Source organism: Rhinatrema bivittatum, chromosome 11 (genome assembly GCF_901001135.1).
Source record: "Rhinatrema bivittatum chromosome 11, aRhiBiv1.1, whole genome shotgun sequence".
Taxonomy (NCBI): Eukaryota; Metazoa; Chordata; class Amphibia; order Gymnophiona; family Rhinatrematidae; genus Rhinatrema; species Rhinatrema bivittatum.
In genome coordinates this window covers 38,347,749-38,371,618 of record NC_042625.1, presented here as the reverse complement: position 1 = coordinate 38,371,618, position 23,870 = coordinate 38,347,749, and the positions used below count along the sequence as shown (strand labels likewise).

Below are 23,870 nucleotides of genomic sequence, written 5' to 3'. Positions count from 1 at the left end.
TTCCACCATCCTTTCACTACAGCCAGTCTCTCTCCTTCCCAAAAAGAGCCTTTTGACACCTCCTTCTCGTCACCAGGTCCATTCGTGTCTCCTTCCCACCCGCAGTCCTCTTAACTCCTCCCTCCATCCATCATTTCTTTTCCCTTCAGTTTTGCATTCCATCCACAGTTTTCCCTCTTTCCCCCCCCTCTACTTTCTAATCCCTTCCTGCCCTCCTCAGTCTCTCTGCCATCTCTCCCCAAACCCCTCCCCTGTTCTTCCCTAGAGCACAAGCAGTGGCACAGAGAAGGAAAGCGAGACAAGAAGCCAGGGGTCAGCAGAAATCGGTGGCAGCCTGGACCAGCAGAGGGAGACCCATGGGCAGATTTCTGCTATTCCACAGCCTGGTACCAACTCTGGCTGTAACCGTGCGCGACATCTGCCAAAGTCGTGTCCGCATGGGGCTCTGATGGGGACCAGCAACACAATTTATAAAAAGAAGTCAGTCAAGCAACAAAAAAAAACCATACATGCTGGCCGACGCCGAGCCGATGCTTGCTGACTTGAGATCGAAAACCAGGATTTAATTTCTTATTATTGTCTGCTTTATCGTCTTTCTTTTGATTTTGGATATTGGGGTCAAAGGGAAGCACAGGGCTCAGACTCGCCCCTCTGAGCCTGCAGGTCCTGCGAGGGAACCCTTGAACCCATGGAACCAGCAGGCCAGACTTCCTGGTGCAGGATTAGATGCGTCTTTGACACCCCATCAAGCTCATGAACGACCTGCACTTTCCCGGCCACTCCTTAAGGCACCGCTCTGCTCACCCAACTCTGCTAGTTCTGTTCCTTCCCAGATGGGAGGATTTTCTGGCACCACCAGAGGAGAGAAGGCAAAGATTGTGACAAGAGTCAACAGGAGATTCCCCTGGTGAGCGCCAGGACGTGATGGCATTTAGTTTGGGAACTGCAAGCACCTGGGTAAGAGCGCCGAAATCTTGGACAGAGCAAAATAGGCTGGGGGTAGTGCCTGCACTTCAGCAGATTCAGATCACCACTCACCAACAAAACTACCATGGGTCGTATAACTGATTTTTCTACAGTTTCCCAGGTCCAGCACATGCAGGGCACTGACAGGCAAGCTTCACTTTTTGCTTTACTTTTTACTTAATTTGTAGCCCATTTGTGCCAAGGCAGCATACAATAAAATAATCAAATGAAAGAAAATGAAGATACAGGAAAATCCTACTCAAAAGGACATCGTTCACATCATATCCACTCACGGGAAAGCCTATCTGAAAAAAAAAAGTGTTTTAAGCATGCCCTTAAATGTCCTTATGCAGTTCTAAGTTCAGGCATGTAGTGCTGCAATTATTAGAGATAATCTAAAGCTACATTTTTAAAAAGTAGGACAGTCAGAAAACAGCACTAGGAGGAAGGTTCTGGGACTGTGTTTTTGCACAGTAAATGGTCTAGCAAATGTATGCTAATGAGCTCTAACGTTAATGTCCCCAAGCTCCCGGGGGAAGTTAGCTACAACTCTTGAGTTGTAGCTAAATCAAACAACGTGGCCTGGGAAGTTTTTGGCAAGCCACTTTATTTGATTTGCATCATTTAGGGTATTTATGAGCTCATTAGCATACATTTGCTAGGCCATTTACCTTGCAAAAAAAAACAAAACAAAACAAAAAACAGTCCCAGAATCTTTTTAAGGATCACTTGGATCTAGATTTTTTAATAGCTGCAGCGTTACATGCCTGAACTTAGAAGATGATGAACCTAAGGACTGCACGAGGACATTCAAGGGCACACTTTAAACTTTTTTTCAAACAGGCTTTCCCAGCGGATGTGACATGCGTCTGTCTTATTTATTTATTTAGATTCTTTTTTATACAGAGGTACACGGCACAAGTCATATCGCATTGGTTTACAAGGAACAAAAGGTTTACATCGAACGAGATTTAGATGGATTGCATTGAACAGCGTAGGATTAGCCAAGGATTAATCAGGAGAGGGGGAGAACAGAGCAACGAGGAAAGGGGGAGGTTCTAACAAGGAATTAGTAGTGCAAAACTTGGAACAAATCAACAATAATAATATACATTATATACTACACAGCAGTGTAACACGGCAGGATAAGGAAGTGTCTGATATCTGGCAAATCAACAATGCACATATCAACAGAATACAGATCAACAATGTACATTAGACACCGTAGTGTCTGCCGGGTAGCATGGCACAGCAAGGTACGGTAACCATTGACCTTTCAGGGGAGTCGAATTGGCTGTGAAGGGATTGCGACTCAACAGCTGTTTTGTGGAGTTAGGGGAAGGCTCGGGTGAACAGCCAGGTCTTGAGTTTTTTTGTTTGTTTTTTTTTGAAGGTGAGTGGGCAGCTTTCCTGGCAGAGGTCGGGGGGCATGTCGTTCCAGTGGGAAGGTCCCGCTAAGGAGAAGGCCCGTTTGTTGGTGAGGGAGTGCATGGTGGATTTGATGGGGGGGGGGGGTGTGTGGCGGGTTTGTTTATAGGCTTCTCTAATTGGTCTGTTTGAAGTGTGGAATTGTAGTGGGATTTTTAGTGTGAGTGGGAGTTGATTGTGGATAGTTTTGTGTATGATAGTAAGGGACTTATAAATGATTCTGGCACTTATGGGGAGCCAATGTAAGTTCTTAAGTAAGGGTGTGATGTGGTCGCCTCTTGTGGAGTTTGTTAAGATTCTAGCGGCTGCGTTCTGGACGACCTGTAAGGGTTTAGTGGTGCTTGCAGAAAGGCCCAGGAGGAGGGAGTTGCAATAGTCTATTTTTGAGAACACGGTGGCTTGGAGGACCGTCCGGAAGTCCCAGAAGTGAAGGAGAGGTCTGAGCTTTTTCGGTATTTGAAGTTTATAGAAGCATTCTTTGGTAGTGTTGTTGACGAATTTCTTTAGGATTAAGTGATTATCCAGCGTGATGCCTAGGTCTCTCACGTGGTCAACTGTCGCCTTGACAAGGCTGGGGGGGGGGAGGATTATTGGGGTTGGTGGAGATGAACAGGAGTTCTGTCTTTGAGGTGTTGAGGCTAGGTTGAGAAGCAGAAGTCCCCCCTCCCCCCGAAAGTAGGCAAACTCCCTGGGAGTCTGCACAGACCTCATGCCCCCCCCCCCCCAAGGGCAGCCATAGTTCCTAAATATTAGAAAAGTAAAGTTAAAACATTGTGGCAGCTCCCACCTTCTCAACTCTCAAACCTTTCCCTTGAATCCAAAAATCCATCCCCCAGAGGCCGACCCCATACTCTCCCCACCCCTCCACCTCCCATTTACTCCCTGGTACAAAAACATCTCTGGTGGTCCAGTGGGGGCCTAGAGTGCCTCCTAGGCTCCAGGCCTGGCGGCCACCATTTCTCACAATGGCACTACCCATTTGCCCCTACTTTCATGGGGTGGGGAGCGTCCTCGCAGCCATTAATCCCTTTAAGCAATGGTGGCGTTGTATTCCCTGGCCCGCCATTGCACATTGTAAGGGGTCATTTACTGCTCCTGTACTTTTCTTTGCACTACTTTTTCCCTAAGGTGGCTGAAGGGCAGAGCTGCCCTTTTGATGGTCACCTTGCAATCTAAATGTATTAGCCTCTCCGACAGTCTCCACAAGTCACTTTTCTAAACTCAGTCCCCACAACAGCTGGAAACAGGTGTTGGGGCTCCCCTTCTTGGAGCATCCCTGGGGATCACATCCTGATATTTGCATAAGTAAAATGTTCTGGTACTACAGGTTCTTATGCAGCAGTGGTTCTCAGCCTTTTTTCTTTCTATCAGGACACACCCGAGAGAAGGTGCTCACATGCGTGACACACTGAACACACGGCCGGAGAGAGCAGGAATTAGGCCCGTGCCAGCTAAGAAAAGTAGGGCCCCTATGTAAGGTTCTGATGTGATACTTAATAAGAGAAATCGTTTTCTAAATTTCCCAAATAATTTTTATTTAAGAAGGATTTACGAGCTTTTTTGTTAGCAAATTCTTCAATTACAATTGAAATTTTTATTTATACATGTTAGAAATAGATATATTTAGCTTTTTTTTTTTATTATTATTATTTTTGCCCAAAAAAAGTAGGCCCCTTGAACATTGTAGGCCCTAGCCAAATGCTCATGCTGGCACCCCCTCTCTCCTGGAGTGACTGAACACATGACCATCATGGGAGTAAATATAAGCACATGCTCTGCATCCACAGGGGTCCCCACTTCCCAACGATGGGTGCAGAGCAGAACTAAGACATTTCCCTGTGCAACTCACCATACAAAAAAAAAAATATTCTGATGGTCATCTTAATAACTCACAAACGCCCTCCTTGTAAAATAATATAAAGCCCACTCTGTACATGTCTATCAAACCTGCCATTCCTCAGCACTAGCCCTATCCAAGAAAAGGCAGCAGTTCACTTCCAGTGCAATATAATATTGAGAAAATACAACAAGTAAGGCTGATACAAATCCCGACATGCTAGTAAAGTACCTCATCTCAGTCACACACACACACACAGAACACAGACAGAGCTGCCTTCACCAAATATAGAATAAAAGACCACAAATTACAACCTGAATGGAAACCCCAAGACCACCTTCTGCATGCAGTGCAAAACTGGAGACTAGAAACAAAAATATATTTCCTCCTACACTAAGCAAAGTTCAAAGAGAAAAGAAATGCACATTCCCCAAACTGACATAGTATGACCCTTGTACCCCGTCACTCCCCTCCATGCCCCATCACCCCTCACTTCTCCCAACTACTCAATCATCCCTTCACATGCGCGTTTCCCTGTCCAACATTCCCGACACCCCCCACTCCACATCCTCTTCCCCGTGCTCCCTCTCTCCCTGTTTAACTCTTTCTGCCCTTCCCTCTCCCCTTCCCTACCCAAAATACCTCTGGCCACCTCTTTCCTACCCCTTCCTGCTCAGCATCCCCACTTCCCTCTCCCCCCTACCCAGTAGCCCCACACCCCCATCTTTCTCTCCACTTCCATCTCTTCCTGCCCAGCAAGCCCACTTCTCACTACCTAGCAAGCCCAACCTCCTTTCCCCCATCCTGATTCACTATCCCCCCATGCCTTCCTGCCCAGTACATTTCTCCCTTCTCCTGGTTCCCAGCCAGCAGAAAAGACTTCAGTCCAATCCAGTCTCTCCCCCTCTTTATCGCAGCAGATGAGGGCAAGAAGCATTGCGGACAGGAAGATGAGGATAGAGTAGCAGTGGATCTACAGAGCATTCACCTTTCTCCCTCATGCTCCTGCTTTCACTTCCAGGCCCCATGGGGTGAAGAGAGCATCAGCAGCCTCACTGCCAGGCCAGGCAGAGGAAGATAAAGTTTCTGTCCTGCCGGGCCCATATGAACAGGAGTTGGCGATATTGCGCTCTGATCTGAATGAAGGAGGAGGGAACATACTCCCACTGGCCAGGAAGAGAAGGAAGCAAAAGCAGCTTCCTGTCATGTCCAGTAAAAGAGAAGTCAGCCAAGTCCTGCCCAGACTGAGGAGGAAAGATCAGTCTTGAGCTGGCTCTGCGTCACACCTCCCGGGACTTCCCGACACACCTGGGAGAGAACCACTGTTATACAGGGATTCAGTCAAGACACTGGCAACACAGATTACCAGGCAATTAAGCCAGAAGGGTGCATAGGCCATTCGGGGGAATTAAAAAGGGGCAGGTGCTGATGGAAGGCCAAGACCTCTGCCAACGCTAAGTCACATCACACCACAATATCCCCTGCCACAAGCCATCTGGACAACTCTGCACTTCATTTTGTCAGGGCTGTAAGAGGAGGAAACACGTATACTTGGCATCTTAAAACCACATAAACTGAAGGAGATCCCCTAAGTCTCCGCCCCGTACAGGTCGGATGCTGTCCTCTTACCTGCCGTGCTGTAAGTATAACGGCAAGGTACGCGTACTCAGAAACATGCTGAGGATAACTGCCTTGTCTTTGCACTGCTGTGCTGCACCGTGAGCAAAGGCACTAAAACAGCAGTTTATAAATACGCCCAGTTAAATTAAATAAATAGATGAATTTGCCAGGTCTAAACTTTGACTTGGGTGGATACATTTCAGCGCAGGTTTTGAAAACAAACAGACAAAAAAAAAAATCTAATCTAAAATGGATCATAATTTCCATTCTTAGCAAGAGGTTTAAATTTGTGCCAGAAATATAATCTACGAACAGCTCCAGGCTAAAGGGAACCCATTTTCACATCTTGTTTGCACAATAAATATCTTTTGCTGTAAGGCTTTCCTGGATATTGTAGCAGACTGCAATTAAAAATGACAAATGATTCAGAGCGATGCAGTCCCTTTAAATGATGTATTTTGCATGGGTTTTCGAAGAAACTGTCAACATGGAAGCACCTGTAAATATCTATCTGTTTTGGTATCTAAAAAGGAGCTGCAGCATAGCTGCTGCAGGCCCAGCAGTCCCACTGTCAAGGACAGCACAATTGTGTCTAGAACTGCCTGTAAAAACAGTTTTATGTTAATTTGAACGGATGAAACAATCGGTTGAGATAAGTGTGGGGAGATCCCCTGTATATTTAAACAGTTTGCAGTGAGCATTACCGGCAGCTATTCAAAGAGTCCTGTGCAAAGTTAAAGGCCGTTTAACCCAGGCAGGGAATTAGGCAATGATAAATGCATCGTGGTGCCAGGATTACTGCTATAAAGGTAACATGTAAAAGGTGTTGGATTTTCTGTGTCAGAAGTGTTTGGGGAGGAAGGGGACAGGGAAGTAGAGGGGATCCCTTGGTTTTAATTTTAAAAATTAACACAAAACTGCATCATTCTGATTGGTACTTAATACAGGTATTTTTGGCAGCCAGAGTCTGGTTAGCAGCTAAGTGCGCACACGTTTTTTGTTGTTTTTTTTTTTATTGTGGGCTTCCATGTGTTGCCACCAGACATGCCACTAGTGATGAGGAATGCTCTAGGGCAGGGCTTCCCATGGGCTGTTAGGTTTTCAGAATATCCACAGTGAATGCAAACAAGGATCAATTTGCATACAGTGGAGAGCCAGTACATGCAGATTTAGCTCATGCATATTCATGTGTGTATATCCTGACAACCTTGACAGACTGATGTCACCAGGACAAGCTTGAGAAGCCCCTATTATATAATAGGGCATGCATTCATACTTGCATTTAAAAAAACATTTTCCATTGACTTGTTTGAGAAAGTAAAAAAATAAAGAGATGTGAAATTTTAGCCCCCACCACTTCCCCTAAGCCGCCTCCACCCTTGACCATGTTTACCTCTTCCATGGGGGTCTCTGATATAGGAAGGGGCATGAATAATCCACAGCTGCCCCTATCCTGCTGGGTCCTACTTAAAAAAAAATGGTACCAGCCAAGCTCCAAAGCAGCATCATTTTGCTGTACCACCGTATGCTCTATGGCCCTATGACAAAATAGGATTGGACTCACAGCTGGCCGGAATCATTTTCAAACCTGGAATCAGCAGGGTAGGAGTAACTGGGGATTGCTCCTGTGTAGAATATGGAGGCAAAGAAGACACTTCAGGCAGCTTTCATCGCAGGCAGGAAGAGAAGGGCTTAGCACTCCTCAGAGCCCTCTTTTATTGTACATTCATACAAAGGCAGATGATGTGTCATTACATGATTGGCTACTTTCCCCATAGCAACAGACGAGTCATTACACCATTGGCTTGGTTCAGGGGGTGTATACGGATCATTTCATTGGCTGCTGAAATCTATACCTCCTGACTTTGTCCTGCCTCTGACTAGGGAACACCCAGCCCCTCCCCCAGGAATTCAGGGCCAAGCACAAGCCAGAGAAATACATGATAGTCAGGTATCCTTTCCTAGGCAGAGAGGCTTAAGCACAAGTGATGCTTTTATTCAGGCAAAGGTCAGGGAGAAGGGAAGATAGTGTAAAACCCTGATGAAATGGCTTGCTGGCAAAGCTTATAATTCCCACACTCCTGCCCCTTCCTACACTGGAGACCTCTGTAGTAGAGATAAGCATTGCCTGGAGACGGGGGGGGGGGAGGGGACGACCTTTGGTGGAAAGTTTTCTGAGCAAACAAAAAACAAATATGCTTGAGATCTATTTGCATCTATTGGAGACCCAATATATGAAAACTTCTCATGCATTCTTAAAACAAGACCAGTTAGTTAGGGAAGACAGGGTATGAAACCACTGTGCTAGACCCATAAAGACAATCTTGTACTCAAACTGTTAAACTATATTAACTTAGTTAAATGACTTACCTTAATGTAAAGTGGTTTGCTGCTGAGCCATCAGTGATGGACACATGAAAAGTTACAATGTCACCTTCTTTCACAGGGTTTAGAGGCAAATGGATCACAATATTGTCATCCAGCACTAGTGCAGACACCTTCAGCTTATCCTGTGTGGGATATACTATGACACTCCCAATCCTTTCCATAGGTGGTGAGGTCTTTCGGGCATTATCTTGGCTGTTGGGCTTGTTTCTCCATTTTGTATCCTCCGTTAAACACTCTCCTCTTTCATCCGTGGTGTAGATGAGGTAGTAAAGCTCCACAGGAACCCCTTGTGATGGGGCTGCTGGTTGTTGGTGCTCCAGTGGAGAAGGGGAAGGAGAACTGAACCAGCTAGGTAGCAACTCCAGTTCTGCAACACACAAGCCTAGGCTACCTTTCAACTGACAGCTAGATGCAAGCTGCTTTGTCTCCAGCAAAGCAACCATCTTCACACAAGGCAATATCTCTGCAAGGTGGTAATCCTCCCAATCATTTCCTGCGATGTAGAACAAAGTTTGCACTTTAGGTCTGCTGGAATATATTGAACTTTCAATTATATGAGATTTTAATTTCCAGTTGAAAGTGAACTTGTTGGTAGAGCTAAAAATGCATGAAGTTAACATGAGGTCTTGAGGGACAACCTGTTCTACAAAGTAAGGTCCATAGCTAGCATTTACAATTGGCGGCATCTTGGTTTTGTAAATAAAGAAGGATTCTACTCTGGACTGCAGACTGGAATTCCTCATGACATCTTGATTGGTTTCTTTAAGGAAGAAGGAAACCTCAGAATTGTAGATGTGGTAACTCATCGGCAGATAGACAGGAAGCGAGGAAAATCTCTGTAGGCTGTCTACAATTCCTCCTCGAGCCTCTGTCACTGCAAGGAACATAAAATGCACAAAATAAAACAAGAGTAAATTAAAAACAGTTTTCATTTAGTTGACAACAGTTTGGAGTGAAGCTGAATAAGTGCACTCTCAAAATAACTGGAAGCATGTTTCCCCCCGCCCCAAACTTAAAAAGGATAATTCTATAAAATGCGCAGAGTCGAGTTTGGTATGTGCGTACCTTTTACACAATGATGACTTTACCCCACATTTTCAAAGCCAGCTTAGGCGCATAATTTTGCTGCGTAAATTCACATGCATGTCCCCATGTCTGTACACAAAAACTCACCCACTTAAAGTCACACCTGCTCTAACGAGGGCATAATACATCCACGCTTTTGTAAAATCAAAAAGTGGGCACCTAAAATCCAACGCTTTGGTTCAAGTCACATAAAAACATGTGTGAAACGAGATACACGTTCACTTTTACGTGCACCAAACTCAGGTCAACGTTAGGGCAGCCATTTCTGCACATACAGCTGTGTTTTATGCGTGTAAATGGCTTTGAGAATCTGGCCCCATAATTTTTTTTCTATGCCATGAGAGCCCGAACACAGTAAAACAAAGCACATTAGCATAAGCAGCCATTATTAAAAGCTTCCTTATCACTTCCGTATCAGTACTTAGGTAAATAAGGTAACACGGAGGATAACAGAGTTTAATATTACTGGTGAATACTGTTTCATGAAGAACAATCCAACAACTGTAGCAAAGTAGGCAGAGCCGTTACATTGTATCCAGAGTACACTGTTCTGTAGCATGTGGCCGAATGCACCAGCAAATCAGAACACTGAAGCAATGCAAAACAGATCAGCTTGTAATAACACAATCCTATTTGTTTCTTTATTTTTTACATGTATAACAAATATTTAATTTTTTAAAAAGCCTCCCTCCTCCAACTGACATCCAGTCAAATATGTAACAAAGCTCAGTAGGCAGAATCTTAACAAGCATTTTGGATTTTTCTGTAAATGCTCTGATTTTTGTATTTATTTTATAGTAAGATATTTTCAGTGATATCAGATGCCTATATAATCAGGCATATTGGTTGTCAAACTGTGGATTTATTTACATACATACATCGATATAGGGATATAATACAGACGTGCACACACAGTCTTAATCCCAACTAGATCAGCTTGAAAGAAACAGAATATGATGGCACACAAGGACTGCAAGACCGTCAAGTCTGCCCAACTGACTTCTTTTTGTAATGCCATAGTCCCTAGTTGGCCCTTGGCTTGCTCTTCCTTTCTTCTCCACTAAGGATCCTCTGGGTTCATCCCATGTTTTGTAAATTCGATAACTGTTTTTACATGTCACATTCTGGACTACTGTAATGACCTGCCCATCAGCCTCCCTCTCAGGCCAATGTGCAGGGTCCAAGTGATCCAGAACATGACTGGGCAGCTTATTTGTGGATGGCAAAGAGGTGGCATCATCTTTCCTGTTGTTCTCTGGTGACCATTTAAATGCAGAGGCCAGTTTAAGACCTTAATTTTGATATTTATACCTCCACATGAAAAGGGACCACTCTATTTGAAAGATCAATTCCAGTGGGATGTACCTCCTAGATCATTGTGTTCCTCACAGGATACTTTAACAACTGTGCCTACTTGTAAAGTTGTCAGAAAGGCCAGACTACGTGCTAGGATGTTCTTGGTAGCAGCTCCTCTGCTTTGGAACAAACTCTTGACATCAACCTAAAGACAAACTACTTGATGTTTGGGGTGGGGGGAGGGGGGGGGGGAGTAAAAACATGGTTATTCCCACTCTCAGATGTGAGCTGCAAAGAATGTGTGTGCTCCTCTGGCTTCTTAATCTTGAGGTCTATACAGTCCAAATTCGGCAGGCTACCGCCAATGATAATGTTAACAACATTATCGCCGGCAGCAAAATCACCGCCAACTCCACCCCTCCCCCTAATTTGCATCATAATGCATGCGAAAAGGCCCTTTTCACATGGGATATAGCCTTATCGCATGCGTTAGGGCCCTAATGCACGTGATAAGGGTTTAGAAAATAACCCCCTTAGTTAGCTGGCTAGCTTTAGAATAGCTCTTTCGCTCAACCAGACTTAGCTGGCTAAGTCATCCAGCTAACTCTGAATATTTGAGTTAGCCAGTTAACAACTCTTTCAAATTACACCCCTATACTGTCCCTAACTTAACCAGCTAAAGTCTAGCTCCCTAACTTATTAGCTGAATAGAATTTAGCAAGATAAAGGCTGAATATAGCCAGGTAAGCCATCGCCTAAATGGCTTTTGAATATGGACCTCCTTGTGTTTTAATTCATCTGTTTACTAGCATGGCTGAGTCTGAAAGTTTTGAGTTCACTGTGTCGAGCAGTCATTTTCTGACCAGGGAGACAGTTAAATTCTAAAATAAATAAATACAATTTTACTTCCACTGGAGGAATGTCCATACATCCACAACCCTTTCCATGATTTGACTCTCGTATCTCAATATAAGAACATAAGAAATTGCCATATGGGTCAGACCAAGGGACCATCAAGCCCAGCATCCTGTTTCCAACAGTGGCCAATTCAGACTACAAGTACCTGGCAAGTACCCAAAAACTAAGTATACCCCATGGTACTGATGCTAGTAATAGCAGTGGTTATTTTCTAAGTCAACTTGATTAATAGCAGGTAATGGACTTCTCCAAGAAATTATCCAAACCTTTTTTAAACCCAGCTCCACTAACTGCACTAACCACATCCCCTGGTAACAAAATCCAGAGTTTAATTGTGCATTGAGTGAAAAAGAATTTCTCTGATTAGTTTTAAATGTGCTACATGCTAACTTCATGGCACATGTATAACTTGTTAGCTATACCTATTAACTTTTATTTCTTTTTGTAAACCATTGTGATGGTGAACTAACTTAACGACGGTATAGAAGAGCTTTTAAATAAATAAAACAAATAGTCCTTCCATTATCCAAAAGAGTAAAATAACCAATTCACATTTACCCGCTCTAGACCTCTCATGATTTTAAAGACCTCTATCATATCCCCCCTCAGCCATCTCTTTTCCTATACTTTGAAAAAACACCTGTTTCTTGTGCATAACTGATTACCTTTAAAGTGTTTGCATAGTTAGGTCCTTAAGTCTCATGTCAACCATCTTTGGAGCCACAGGGCAATCACAAACGATAACTTTTCTCATCTGTGTGGGACTGCCAATAACTATAAGAATACATGTATACTATCTCAGCTCCATTTGAATCAGAGAGCCAATTCACTGGTTGACGCCACTCAGTCTAGGCCATAATTCAACTTGCCTCTCCAAGCTTATAATCAAAGTATTGAAATTGTTCACTTGTATTTGGGGGGGAAAAAATCTGAACACTCTCTCTCTCTCAGTTTTTGTAAGTGCAAATGCTGGACAAATTCAAATTCAGATTAACTCCCATAAATTTTAACCAATTGAAATGAATACACACTTTTTTTTTTTTTACCAAAAATAAAATAGAATCGCTCAGATCAGGACAACCATGAGCCAAGCTGAAGCAGACTGATTATCCAGATATTTGCAGATTCAAGCCTGGATGTGAACAGTCAGGAGGGGGTAAATTTACTCAATTGGAAAATCTGTTTTGCTCTGTAGTTTGGAGGGGGTTTTTGTTACCTTTTTTAAAATTAAAATGTTTTTCAATTCTCAACTTGAAAGCCAAAGAATCTTTTATACTGCACAGTAAATAGCAGCAAAAATCTTAAAAAAAAAAAGAATATCTGGGGTGAGGTGAAATGGGTGACACCCCCCCACCCCATATAACAGGTTTATATTACTGCTCCATCTGTTTGAATCACTGCCAAGCAATATGTTACACTTCTCTTGCCTACTCTTGGCTCACAATAGATTTCTTAGGGCTGCAGGTCATTTCTCCATCACTGGGCTTCAGAGACAGATTTCCTTTATTTTTAGAAATAAATGCAATAAAGCAGATGGTAAAATTGCTCATAGCAGTGGATATGGAAAACGGATATTTTCCATTAGTGATGAGTGCACGCTTCACAAGTGGCCCATTTACAACCACTCCAGTGGCTTTTCTGCACGCCTGGCATAGGGCAGCGCTTCACCTGCCTGCTTACCGTCTTGCGGGAGGGCGGGGGCAGTCAAAGCAGAGAGGCTCCTCACTGTGACGGAGCCATGCATCCCATATCTGGGAATCAGTAGTGGTCGTACACAGAGTTATAAATCAAAAGGATGAATTCCTCTTTCATAAAGTCGAGGGTAGAACTTTGTTCTTGTTAGCAAGCATTTTTCTCTCATTTTCTGCCTACAAGAAAGATCTGTAGGACTCAATCAAAAGGCATTTCACCTGTACAGAGTGTTTTTACTGTCATTTAGGGGAGCACACTATACAACTGGATAAAAGGCTTCAGCAGAAAGAGCACTATATTAGTCTCTGAAAAATAATATGGTGAATAAAACGGAAAATGTCATAATGCCTCTGTATCGCTCCATGGTGAGACCGCACCTTGAATACTGTGTACAATTCTGGTCACTGCATCTCAAAAAAAAAAAAAATACAATTGCACTGCAGAAGGTACAGAGAAGGGCGACCAAAATGATAAAGGGCATGAACAGCTCCTCCATGAGGAAAGGCTGAAGAGGTTAGGGCTGTTCAGCTTGGAGAAGAGACGGCTGAGAGGAGATATGATAGAGGTCTTTAAAATAATGAGAGGTCTAGAACGAGCAGTTGTGAATCAGTTACTTACACTTTTGTATAATAGAAGGACTATGGGGTGCTCCATGAAGTTAACAAGTAGCACATTTACAACTAATTAGAGAAAATTCTTTTTCACTCAATGCACAATTTTTCAAAGTTTCTTACAACAATTCATCTTCAAGTCCTATCCCCCTTGAAACAGGTGTACCTCAGGGATCAGCTCTATCTCCCATTTTATTCAACATCTACCTTATTCCTTTATGCCATCTCTTATCAAGCCTTGACATAACTTATTACATGTATGCCGATGACATACAAATTCTTGTTCCAATCTCCTCTATGATAGAAGATGCCATGTCAAAAGCAGCCTCTCACCTTGATGCAATCAGAAACATGTTAATCCACCTCAAATTATGCTTAAATATGAGCAAAACTGAATGTATCCTAATTAACAGAAAAAACCTTGGATTAAAAACAATACCACCCTTTCACTTCGATAAGACCCTCATCCAACTTAAAGAAAACGTGAAAGACCTGGGTTTTTGGTTAGACATTGATCTAAATTACAAAAAACACATCTCTACAAAAATTAAAGAAGGCTTTCATAAACTTCAAATAATCAAACACCTAAAACCTCTTCTTCACCCCCACGATTTAAAAACCGTACTTCAAGCCCTCATCTTTTCCGGTTTGGATTACTGCAACTCCCTTTTGATTGGTTTACCAAAATCATCTTTGAGGCCCTTGCAGCTACTTCAGAATGCTGCTGCCAGATTTCTAACGGGTAAAAGCAAATATGATCACATTACCCCTGTCCTCAACCAATTACAATGGCTCCCAATAGAAAAAAGAATTGAATACAAAGTTCTTTCATTGATCCACAATGCAATCTACAAAGCCGACTACACTGCCTTTGATGACATTATACACATACTTCGCCCTCAACGCACAACAAGAACTTCTAGTAAACTTCAACTTGTGATTCCCTCACTCCCAAATGCCAAACTATCCTCCACCAGAAACAGAGCCTTCTCCATCATCGGACCAAAACTATGGAATTCACTACCCCACTTCCTCACCGCGCAAGAAAACTCAAAATCCTTCAAAAAAGAACTAAAGTCTTGGCTTCTCAACCATTCTCTTAAGGACAACTCTCAATAACTTTATACTATAATCCCTTTAACTGCCAACTTTAAATATTCCATTTGGACAATCTCTACTGACTCAAGCCACTGATGCCTCCTTTTTGAAGAACCCAGTTATCTCTGCCTATCTATTCAGTGTATCTACCCTGTTTACACTATGTTCTTTGTTCATATCTCTTCTTTTGGTGCCATTTCCCACTATTGTTAAATTTAAAGTCTATTATCTTTCAATGTAACAAGTTGTTCTATATGTAAACCGGAGTGAAGGCAACTATGCTATACCTCGGTATATAAAAAAATGCTAAATAAATAAATAAATAAGCTCTGGAATTTGTTGCCAGAGGATGTGGTTAGTGCAGCTGGGTTCAAAAAAAGGTTTGGATAAGTTCTTGGAGGAGAAATCCTTTAACTGCTATTAATCAAGTTGACTTAGGGAATGGCCTCTGCTATTACTGGCATCAGTAGCATGGGATAGACATAGGGGCAGATTTTTAAAAACTACGCGAGCGCGAACAAAAGTACGCTGGATTTTATAAGATACGTGCGTAGCCGCGCATATCATAAAATCCGGGGTCGGCATGCGCAAGGGGGTGCATATTTGTGCAACCTGCGCCCGCCGAGCCCAGCGCGAGCTGCATGTTCCCTCCGAGGCCGCTCCGATTTCGGAGCGGCCTCAGAGGGAACTTTTCTTTGCCCTCCCCCCACCTTCCCCTCCCTTCCCCTACCTAACCCACCTCCCCGGCCCTATCTAAACCCCCCCCCCTTACCTTTGTCGGCAAAGTTACGCCTGCTTTAAGCAGGCGTAACTTTGCGCACGTCGCCGGCAGCCCCGCTCCGTCCTCCGGTCCCGGGGGCTGGTCCGGAGGCCTCGACCACGCCCCCGGGCCGGCGCCACGCCGTTTCGGGAACGCCCCCGGACACACCCCTCTATCCCCTTTTCGAAAGCCCCGGGACTTACGCGCGCCGGCGTGCGAGGGCCCTGCACGCATAAATCCGGAAGGATTTACGCGCGTGGGCCTTTTAAAATCCGCCCCTTAGTGTTTGGGTTCTTGCCAGGTACTTGCAGCCTGGATTGGCCTCTGTTGGAAACAGGATGCTGGGCTTAATGGACCCTTGGTCTGACCCAGCATGGCAATTTCTTATGTTCTTAAAATGTATTGAAAGAAAAACATTTAACCCATTGGGGAAATAATATATATTTTTATTAGGCTGTAAAAGGTTTTAAGGTGCAAGCTTTCAGGATGAATACAAGGCCCTTGCTCAGGCAATCTCGGGCACCTGCAGTAGGCAGACCATACTTAGAAGCACAAACACATTTTGATGGACAGTAACAGTCTCTGCAGGTTATTGCACACTCCATGGGGTAATTTTAACTTGCAGTGTTTGCTATAACAATCGAAACACTACAGATGATTCTACTTAAATTGCTGCCCAAGAAAAAATTACAGAGATTTCCACCTGCTTTCTTTGTGGGTAAATTTTCCCATTGGAAACAACCTAGGTAGTTTTGAATTCTCAAACATTTGTGCATTGTTAGAATCTCCACCCTCTCCCAGGACCACCTCTTCAGTTCACAGGCAAATCGTGTTCCCATTGTGGAACGTCATCTGTACTTTGATTCGCAGAGAGCATGGGCAGCAAACAAAGCCCCAGTTTCCTTTTTTTATTTTTAAACTGTGGAACAAAAAAAGCCAGCAGTCACTCAGCAGCACATAGTATCTTTCGAAGATGCCTCCTTCCGAACTAACAAAACAGGAGCGTTAGGGCATCCCAACTGAGAGATTCCAATAAAAGCAAACATAGTCTATGTGCCTATAAGTAATCACTTGACCTAAGGATTCCAGATTATCCCTGTTAACAGGTTAATACAAACAAACAAAAACATAATTTGAAATGTCTGTATGCCAATGCCAGAAGTCAAAGAAGTAAAATGGGAGAATGTATAGCACTGAATGAAGAGGTAGACAATTAGCATCTCACAGACCTGGTGGAAGGAAGGAAGGAAGATAGTTCTATAAAAGTGTACAAATTATACCTCAATGATAGGGTGGATCAACTTGCGGGTGAGGTGGCACTTTATGTTCGGGATGGCATAGAGTTCAACAGGATAAAGATCCTGTGAGAGACTAAATATACAGTAGAAAATTTATGGGTAGAAATCCCATGTATCTTGGGTAAGAGTATAGTGATAGGAGTATACTACCATCCACCTGGCCAAAATGATGAGACGGATGATAACCTGCTAAGAGAAATCAGGGAAGCTAACCAATTTAGCAATGCAATAAATAATGGGAGATTTCAATTACCCCAATATTAACTGGGTAAATGTATCAAGACATGCTAGAGAATTAAAGTTCCTGGACTGAATAAATGATTGCTTCATGGAGCAATTGGTTCAGGAACTAACAAAAGAGGGAGTTATTTTAGATCTAATTCTCAGTAAAATGCAGGATTTAATGATAGAGGTATCAGTGGTGGGGCCACTCAACAATAGCGATCAAATCTGAATTAATTACTGAAAAGGGGACAATATGTAAATCTTACAGCACTAAACTTTTTTTTTTTAAACTTATTTATTCTTTTCAAAATTTACAATAAGCACAAACTTAAGCTCACCAGAACAAAGGAGGCCATTATCACAAAGAGGCAGAGAAAACAAGATAAAAAAGGAAATAGATTGAATTTGATATAATTGTATATAATGGCCCACAAAGAAAAAAAGACCCCAGTGAGAGAAGAGGAGAAGACAGACACAAAGAATAAAACAAGCATAAAGCTCTATGTTTATGAGTTACATTTTCCAATAACATCGCCAGCACTTACAAAGTAACTGGGGTGGAAGCAATAACCTGAGAAGACATGTTATCAATAAAAGCTTTAAACTGAGAGGGTTCAAAGTTCACACAGGTATTGCCAGAATGATGCACCACACATTCAGCAGGATGAAACTCGGTATAACAATAAATAAATAAATAAATAAATAATCTTAAAGAAAAAGTACCCCCAATACCCAGAGTAGCATCTCTAAGTTGGAGGAGAGCCTTCCTCCTCACCCGAGTCTGCATTCAAAGGTTAAGAAAAACCCAGACCTTATGCCCCATAAATATAAACCGCCTATTGGAAAAAACACAAAAATCGCAAAATAAGGTTTTTCCTCTCCTTCAGATGAGAAAGTAACCAATAAGGTGGCACGATCTTCAAAAATATCTGTGGAATGCTCCAAGAAATCTGTCAAATTCAATCCAACATTTAAAGCTGATTCACCAGTCTCCTCTAAAACTCCTTCTCTTGAAAGGTAAATACATTTTAAATTACTGAAGGGAGGGAATCATCCGTCATTCCTTACCTGGTGAGCTTTATCCTGTTGAACTCTATGCCATCCCGAACATAAAGTGCCACCTCACCCGCAAGTTGATCCACCCTATCATTGAGGTATAATTTGTACACTTTTATAGAACTATCTTCCTTCCTTCCTTCCACCAGGTCTGTGAGATGCTAATTGTCTACCTCTTCATTCAGTGGCAATGTGCTACCTGAGGTGGGGACCACATGCCACCTCCCAAATTTAATGTAATCCCCCCACCTCTTGACTCCCCCCCAAGACTTACCAAAACCCCTAGTGGTCCAGCGGGCGACCAGGGAGCAATCTTCCGCTCCCAGGTCATTGGCTGCCACTAATCAAATTGGCGCCAGTGGCCTTTAGCCCTTACCATGTGACAGGGGCTACCAATGCCATTGGTCAGCCCCCGTCACATGGTAGGGGCAATGGATAACCAGCACCATTTTAAAAAATGGTGTCAGTGGCTTTTAGCCCTTACCATGTGACAGGGGCTGGCCAATGGCATTGGTAGCCCCTGTCACATGGTAAGGGCTAGATGCTACCGGCGCCAATTTGGTTAGTGGCGGCAGACTGTCCGGGAGTGGCATATCACTCCTGGGCCCACTGCTGAACCACCAGGGGTTTTGGCAAGTCTTGGGGTGGGAGGGACGGAGTGAGGCTGTAGAATTTTGAAGGGGCACTTTTTGCTGCTTCAAAATTTTGCCAGCTGAAATGGCCGCCTCACCCTGCCTCATCATAGAACCGCCCCTGTCCCTAACCCTTCCTTACAGTATTTTTTTTTTAATTCTGAAGGAGATAAGAGTGGAGGCCTGGAAAAGCTGAGAAATCCAACTTTAATATTCTAGATTTATTTTCCAAAATCTCAGGCCTATGTATTTACAAACTGTCCTTACTAGAGGCCACCATAAAGTCTTAAAAATAATTCTGAGACTCTAAACATTCAATTCCCTGGTCTTAATAGGCTGATTGTAACATCTATTTGACCCTTGGTAGTGTCCAAAGAACACGAGAAATCAGAAAGATGTTTAACAGTCTTCTCAAGACCAACTATGGCTTTCCATACATCTTCTAAAAGTTATTAAATCAGATTTAATCAGGCTAGACTTCATAGAGGCAGCTGGACTGGGAGGAAAAAAGTTTCTAGAAGTAGATTCAGCATGATTACGAGAAGGAGAGAGAGTCCAGAAAACCCAGACCCCAGAACCTGAGAAGGTGGAAGGCAATGTTCAGGGCTCAAAGATGTTTCCAGTTCAAGCAGATCATCAGTCGTCTCTCTAGAAGAATCTACAGTCGACACAGCACCTGATGCAAACTGCTCCATGGCACTAAATATAGCAGGAATAGTTGGCTGAGAAGAAAAAGAGGGCAGGGAAGGACGTAGTCAACCCTTCCTTTTGATCACTGCAGTAATAAAAAGAAAAAAGTACCTGGAAAGTCAGAAAATGCACAAGTGTCTCCTGCGCCAAGAAAAAATCCTTGCCTGGGGTGGCCCCTTAGGCATGCGGCTTCCAAATACTAGTGTCGGCACACCACAGGACACCTCATTTTGGAGAGGAGGGGCCAAGAAGCCGGCAATGTCATACGTGGCAACTGTGGGGGGGGGGGGGGGGGGGCGGGACGACTTGAAGCCAAGCGAAGGTCAGGGACCAGAGCAAGGGAAAGAATTCTCCCCACTCCTCCCTAGCACTAAATGTTCAACAGAGAAACTTTGATTAAAAGAGGAAGATAGAAAAAAAAATGAAAGGTACAGCTACAAATGTTAAAAGTGTACAACAGGCATGGATATTGTTTAAAAATACCATCTTAGAAGCGTAGTCCAGATGTATTCCATACATTAAAAAGGTGGAAGGAAGGCCAAACGACTGCCAGTTTGGTTAAAAGGTGAAGTGAAAGAGGCTATTTTAGCCAAAAAATACTTCCTTCAAAAATTGGAAGGCGGATGTATCTAAAGAAAATCGAAAAAAAAAAGCATAAGCTTTGGCAAGTTAAATGTAAAACATTGATAAGACAGGCAAACACTGAATTTGAAAAGAAGCTAGCCATAGAAGAAAAATCTCAAAAATTGTTTTAAAATATATTTGAAACAGGAAGTCTATGAGGGAGTTGGATGACAGTTAGATGATCAAGGGGTTAAAGGGTCTCTTAGGCCATTGCAGAATAAATTAATTCTTTGTTTCGGTGTTTACTGACGAGGATGGTGGGGAGATACCCGTTTCCGAGACAGTTTTCAAGGGTGATGATTCAGATGAACTAAATCACTGTGAACCTGGAAGATGCAGTAGGCCAGATTGACAAACTGAAGAGTAGTAAATAATCTGGACCAAATGGTATCATCCCAGAGTTCTGAAAGAACTAAAAAAAATTGAAATTTCAGATCTATTACTAGTAATTTGTAACCTATCATTAAAACTGTCCATTATACCTGAAGACTAGAAGGTGGCCAATGTAACCCTGATATTTAAAAAGGGCTCCAGAGGCGATCCAGGAAACTATAGACCAGTTAGTCTGACTTCAGTGCCGGGAAAAATCATGAAAACTATTCTAAAGAACAAAAATCACAGAAAGTAGAAATGGTTTATTGGGGCACAGCAAGGTTGGATTTACCCAAGGGAAGTCTTGCCTCATAAATCTGCTACTTTTTTTTTTTTTTTTTTGAAGGGGTTAATAAACATGGGGATAAAAGCAAGCTGCCAAATGTAATATATTTGTCAAATGCCTTCTGAAAATCCAGTCCCCCATGAGAGGCTCCTAAGAAAATTATAAAGCCTTGGGATAGAAGGCAAAAACCAGTGGTTTTCAATATATTTATAAATGATCTGGAAAGGAATTTGATGAGTGAGGTAATTACATTTGCAGATGATACAAAATTATTCTGAGTAGTTAAAACAAATCTGAGAAAATTCTCTCTCAACAATGCACAATTAAGCTCTGGCATTCATTGTTAGAGGATGTGGTTAGGACAGTTAGCTTAGCTGAGTTTAAAAAGGTTTGGACAAATTCCTGGAGGAGAAGTCCATCAACTGCTATTAGTCAAGCTGACTTGGGGAATAGCCATTGCTTATTACCAGCATTAGTATCATGGGATCTACTTAATGTTTGGATACTTACCAGGTACTTGTATCCCGCATTGGCCACTATTGGAAACAGGATGCAGGGCTTGATGGACTCCTTGGTCTAACCCACTATGACAACTTCTTATGTTCTTATGGGGCATGGACCATTGCCTTCTCCATGTTTAATCGAAACATATAAATGCGCTTTTTAAAGAGAATCAAGCATGAATGAAGTAAACCAATGAAAAAAAAAGGAGCCAGGAGTGTGGTATATGCAGCCATTTCACGTAAACAAGACGGCATTAATGTGAGCTGACGCTAGTTCAGTATTAGCAAGACTTCTTGAAAATTCCTATTTAAATGCCTACATGTCCCCACTCTCCCCCATATCTATAGTGACTAAATTGCATCTCAATTTTGTGAGCTTCTGATTATCCAAAGAGATTTGAGGTCTCTGAGGAGTCTGGATATTTGGCACCCTACTAAATATAATTTATATGGTTTGTTTTTTTTAACTTAGCGCCACACCCTTACCCCAATTCATACCATAGAATGTCAGTCCGACTCCATAACAGTGAGTTTATAATGATTCTTATTTGAATGGATCATCTGAGTGTATCTCTTAGGCTGACAAGTACCCAGGCTCTTTGCACCACACTCAAAGCATGTGCAAAATCAAAGCAAATGGCTCTTAGAAAACCATGCTCAATATCAATATTTTCCCAAGGTTTTGTGAGGTTGCAATATTTAAAAAAAAAAAAACCCACAGACATTAGCATCTTAACTCTGCTGCCAGAATACTTACTGGAAAAAGCAAAAGAGACCATATCACCCAAACACTTGCCGAATTGCACTGGTTGCCAATAGAACAAAGAGTGCACTATAAAACACTCTGCACAATTCACAAACTGATAAACGAAGAAAAAGCAGACTGATTAAACACAGCACTACGCCTACACATCCCACAAAGGAATCTCAGATCAGCTAATAAAGCTCTACTAACCATCCCCTCAATCAAGACAGCAAAACTGACCCAAGTCCGAGAACGAGCCCTATCATTAGCCGGAACAGCACTATGGAATTCACTGCCACTGGAAACAAGATTACAGAGAGATCTAAAACTCGTTTAAAAAAGTTTGAAAACATGGCTTTTCAAGAAAGCATTTTATAATGAGAATGGGGATGCTGAAGTTTAAATGAACAAGCTAAAGTCACCAAATACCGCACCTATTATCTATACATTATCATTTTTACTAAACATTATAATAGAATAAGTTAAGAGAACTGTAGTACAAAGTGCAATAATTGTATGGCTTTTTTTCTATTTTCCAGATCACACAACATATACCTTATATTATGAAAACTTGTCACCGATAAATGTTCTGGCACATTGTTAGTAAGTATTTCACCAAATAGTTTTACGTGCCTCATTGTAAACCGTTGTGATGGTGCTTTACTAAACGACGGTATAGAAAAGATTTTAAATAAATAAATAAAAATAAATTATTATAGAAGAGAAGTCATTGATGCAAGGTTCTTTTTCTGAAACTTTGGGTTCTAAGAAAGATTGCTCACGTCTCAATAAGTCGTTCTGGGGGACCCCTCCTGATGATCAGCCATTTTTCTTCTTTGATTTTTATGCCATTAAAAGGCCTGTAAAACCCTCTCTCATAAAGGGAAAATAGGTAAGAATAAGTTCCTGTTCTAACTAATGAACATTTTCTATGGCGTTCTGAACCTACCAAGTGCTTGCTAAATGTATTTTGTGGTGGCAGGAATGTGGTACAGTTCACAAATGCAGGCTCTGCTGGCATGTACCTTTCTTATGACCAAACCAGATCACGAAGAGCAGGAGCATTCTGCATTTTCCCCAACTGATTTGATAGATAAATCCCCAGAACGGTGACCCCGTTCCACCAGAGCGACTCCTCTCAGAGCACACAGGAAGGCCCAATGAGAGGACGACAGAGACTAGGGTGTAAGAATGCCTCGGCCCTAACCCAGGTGACTTGCATACACAGCCTTGGCTTTACTATCTATTTTTACATTGATGACATTGGGCCATCAAATTCTCTGAGGAAATTTAATTACCACTTGCAGAAGTAACCAACCAACTGGCTCCAATCTTTTAAACCTGGAAGTTAACCCAAACAAGTTGGAGGATATGTGGTTTGTAAAAAAAAAAATCATATTCCCAACCAACCCTTCCCTGTTATTTCTGGTAAACCCATTCGGATTAAAGAAGTTAATACTACCTTAGGTGATAAAATAGACTTTTCAAATTTATTCTTTTTATATTTCCCACTTGATGCAAAGTTTGTATTTCTGTATACGATATATTTGTCAGCTTAGACCTCTTCTCGATTTCACTGGTTGAAAGACACTGACTTATTCACTCATTCTGAATTGTAAAGCTTTATTTCATGTCCTTTCCTTAAATCAGATTAAAAGGCTTCAGACAGTTCAAAATACGGCAACAAAATTAAATCTTTGGGAAAAAAAAAAAAAAGCACGACATTACAGTGCTTTTAT

General features: G+C 42.3%; 1 protein-coding gene across 1 annotated transcript in view; it reads right to left on the bottom strand.

The window, feature by feature from the left end:
• The window catches only part of TMEM132B (transmembrane protein 132B), a 533,841-nt gene that overhangs the window by 395,207 nt on the left and 114,764 nt on the right, over positions 1-23,870 (bottom strand). Inside the window, exon 2 of the mRNA XM_029571422.1 lies at positions 8,222-9,113. Within this exon, the coding sequence (XP_029427282.1) occupies positions 8,222-9,113 (892 nt within the window). The remainder of the gene's footprint in view (positions 1-8,221; positions 9,114-23,870) is intronic.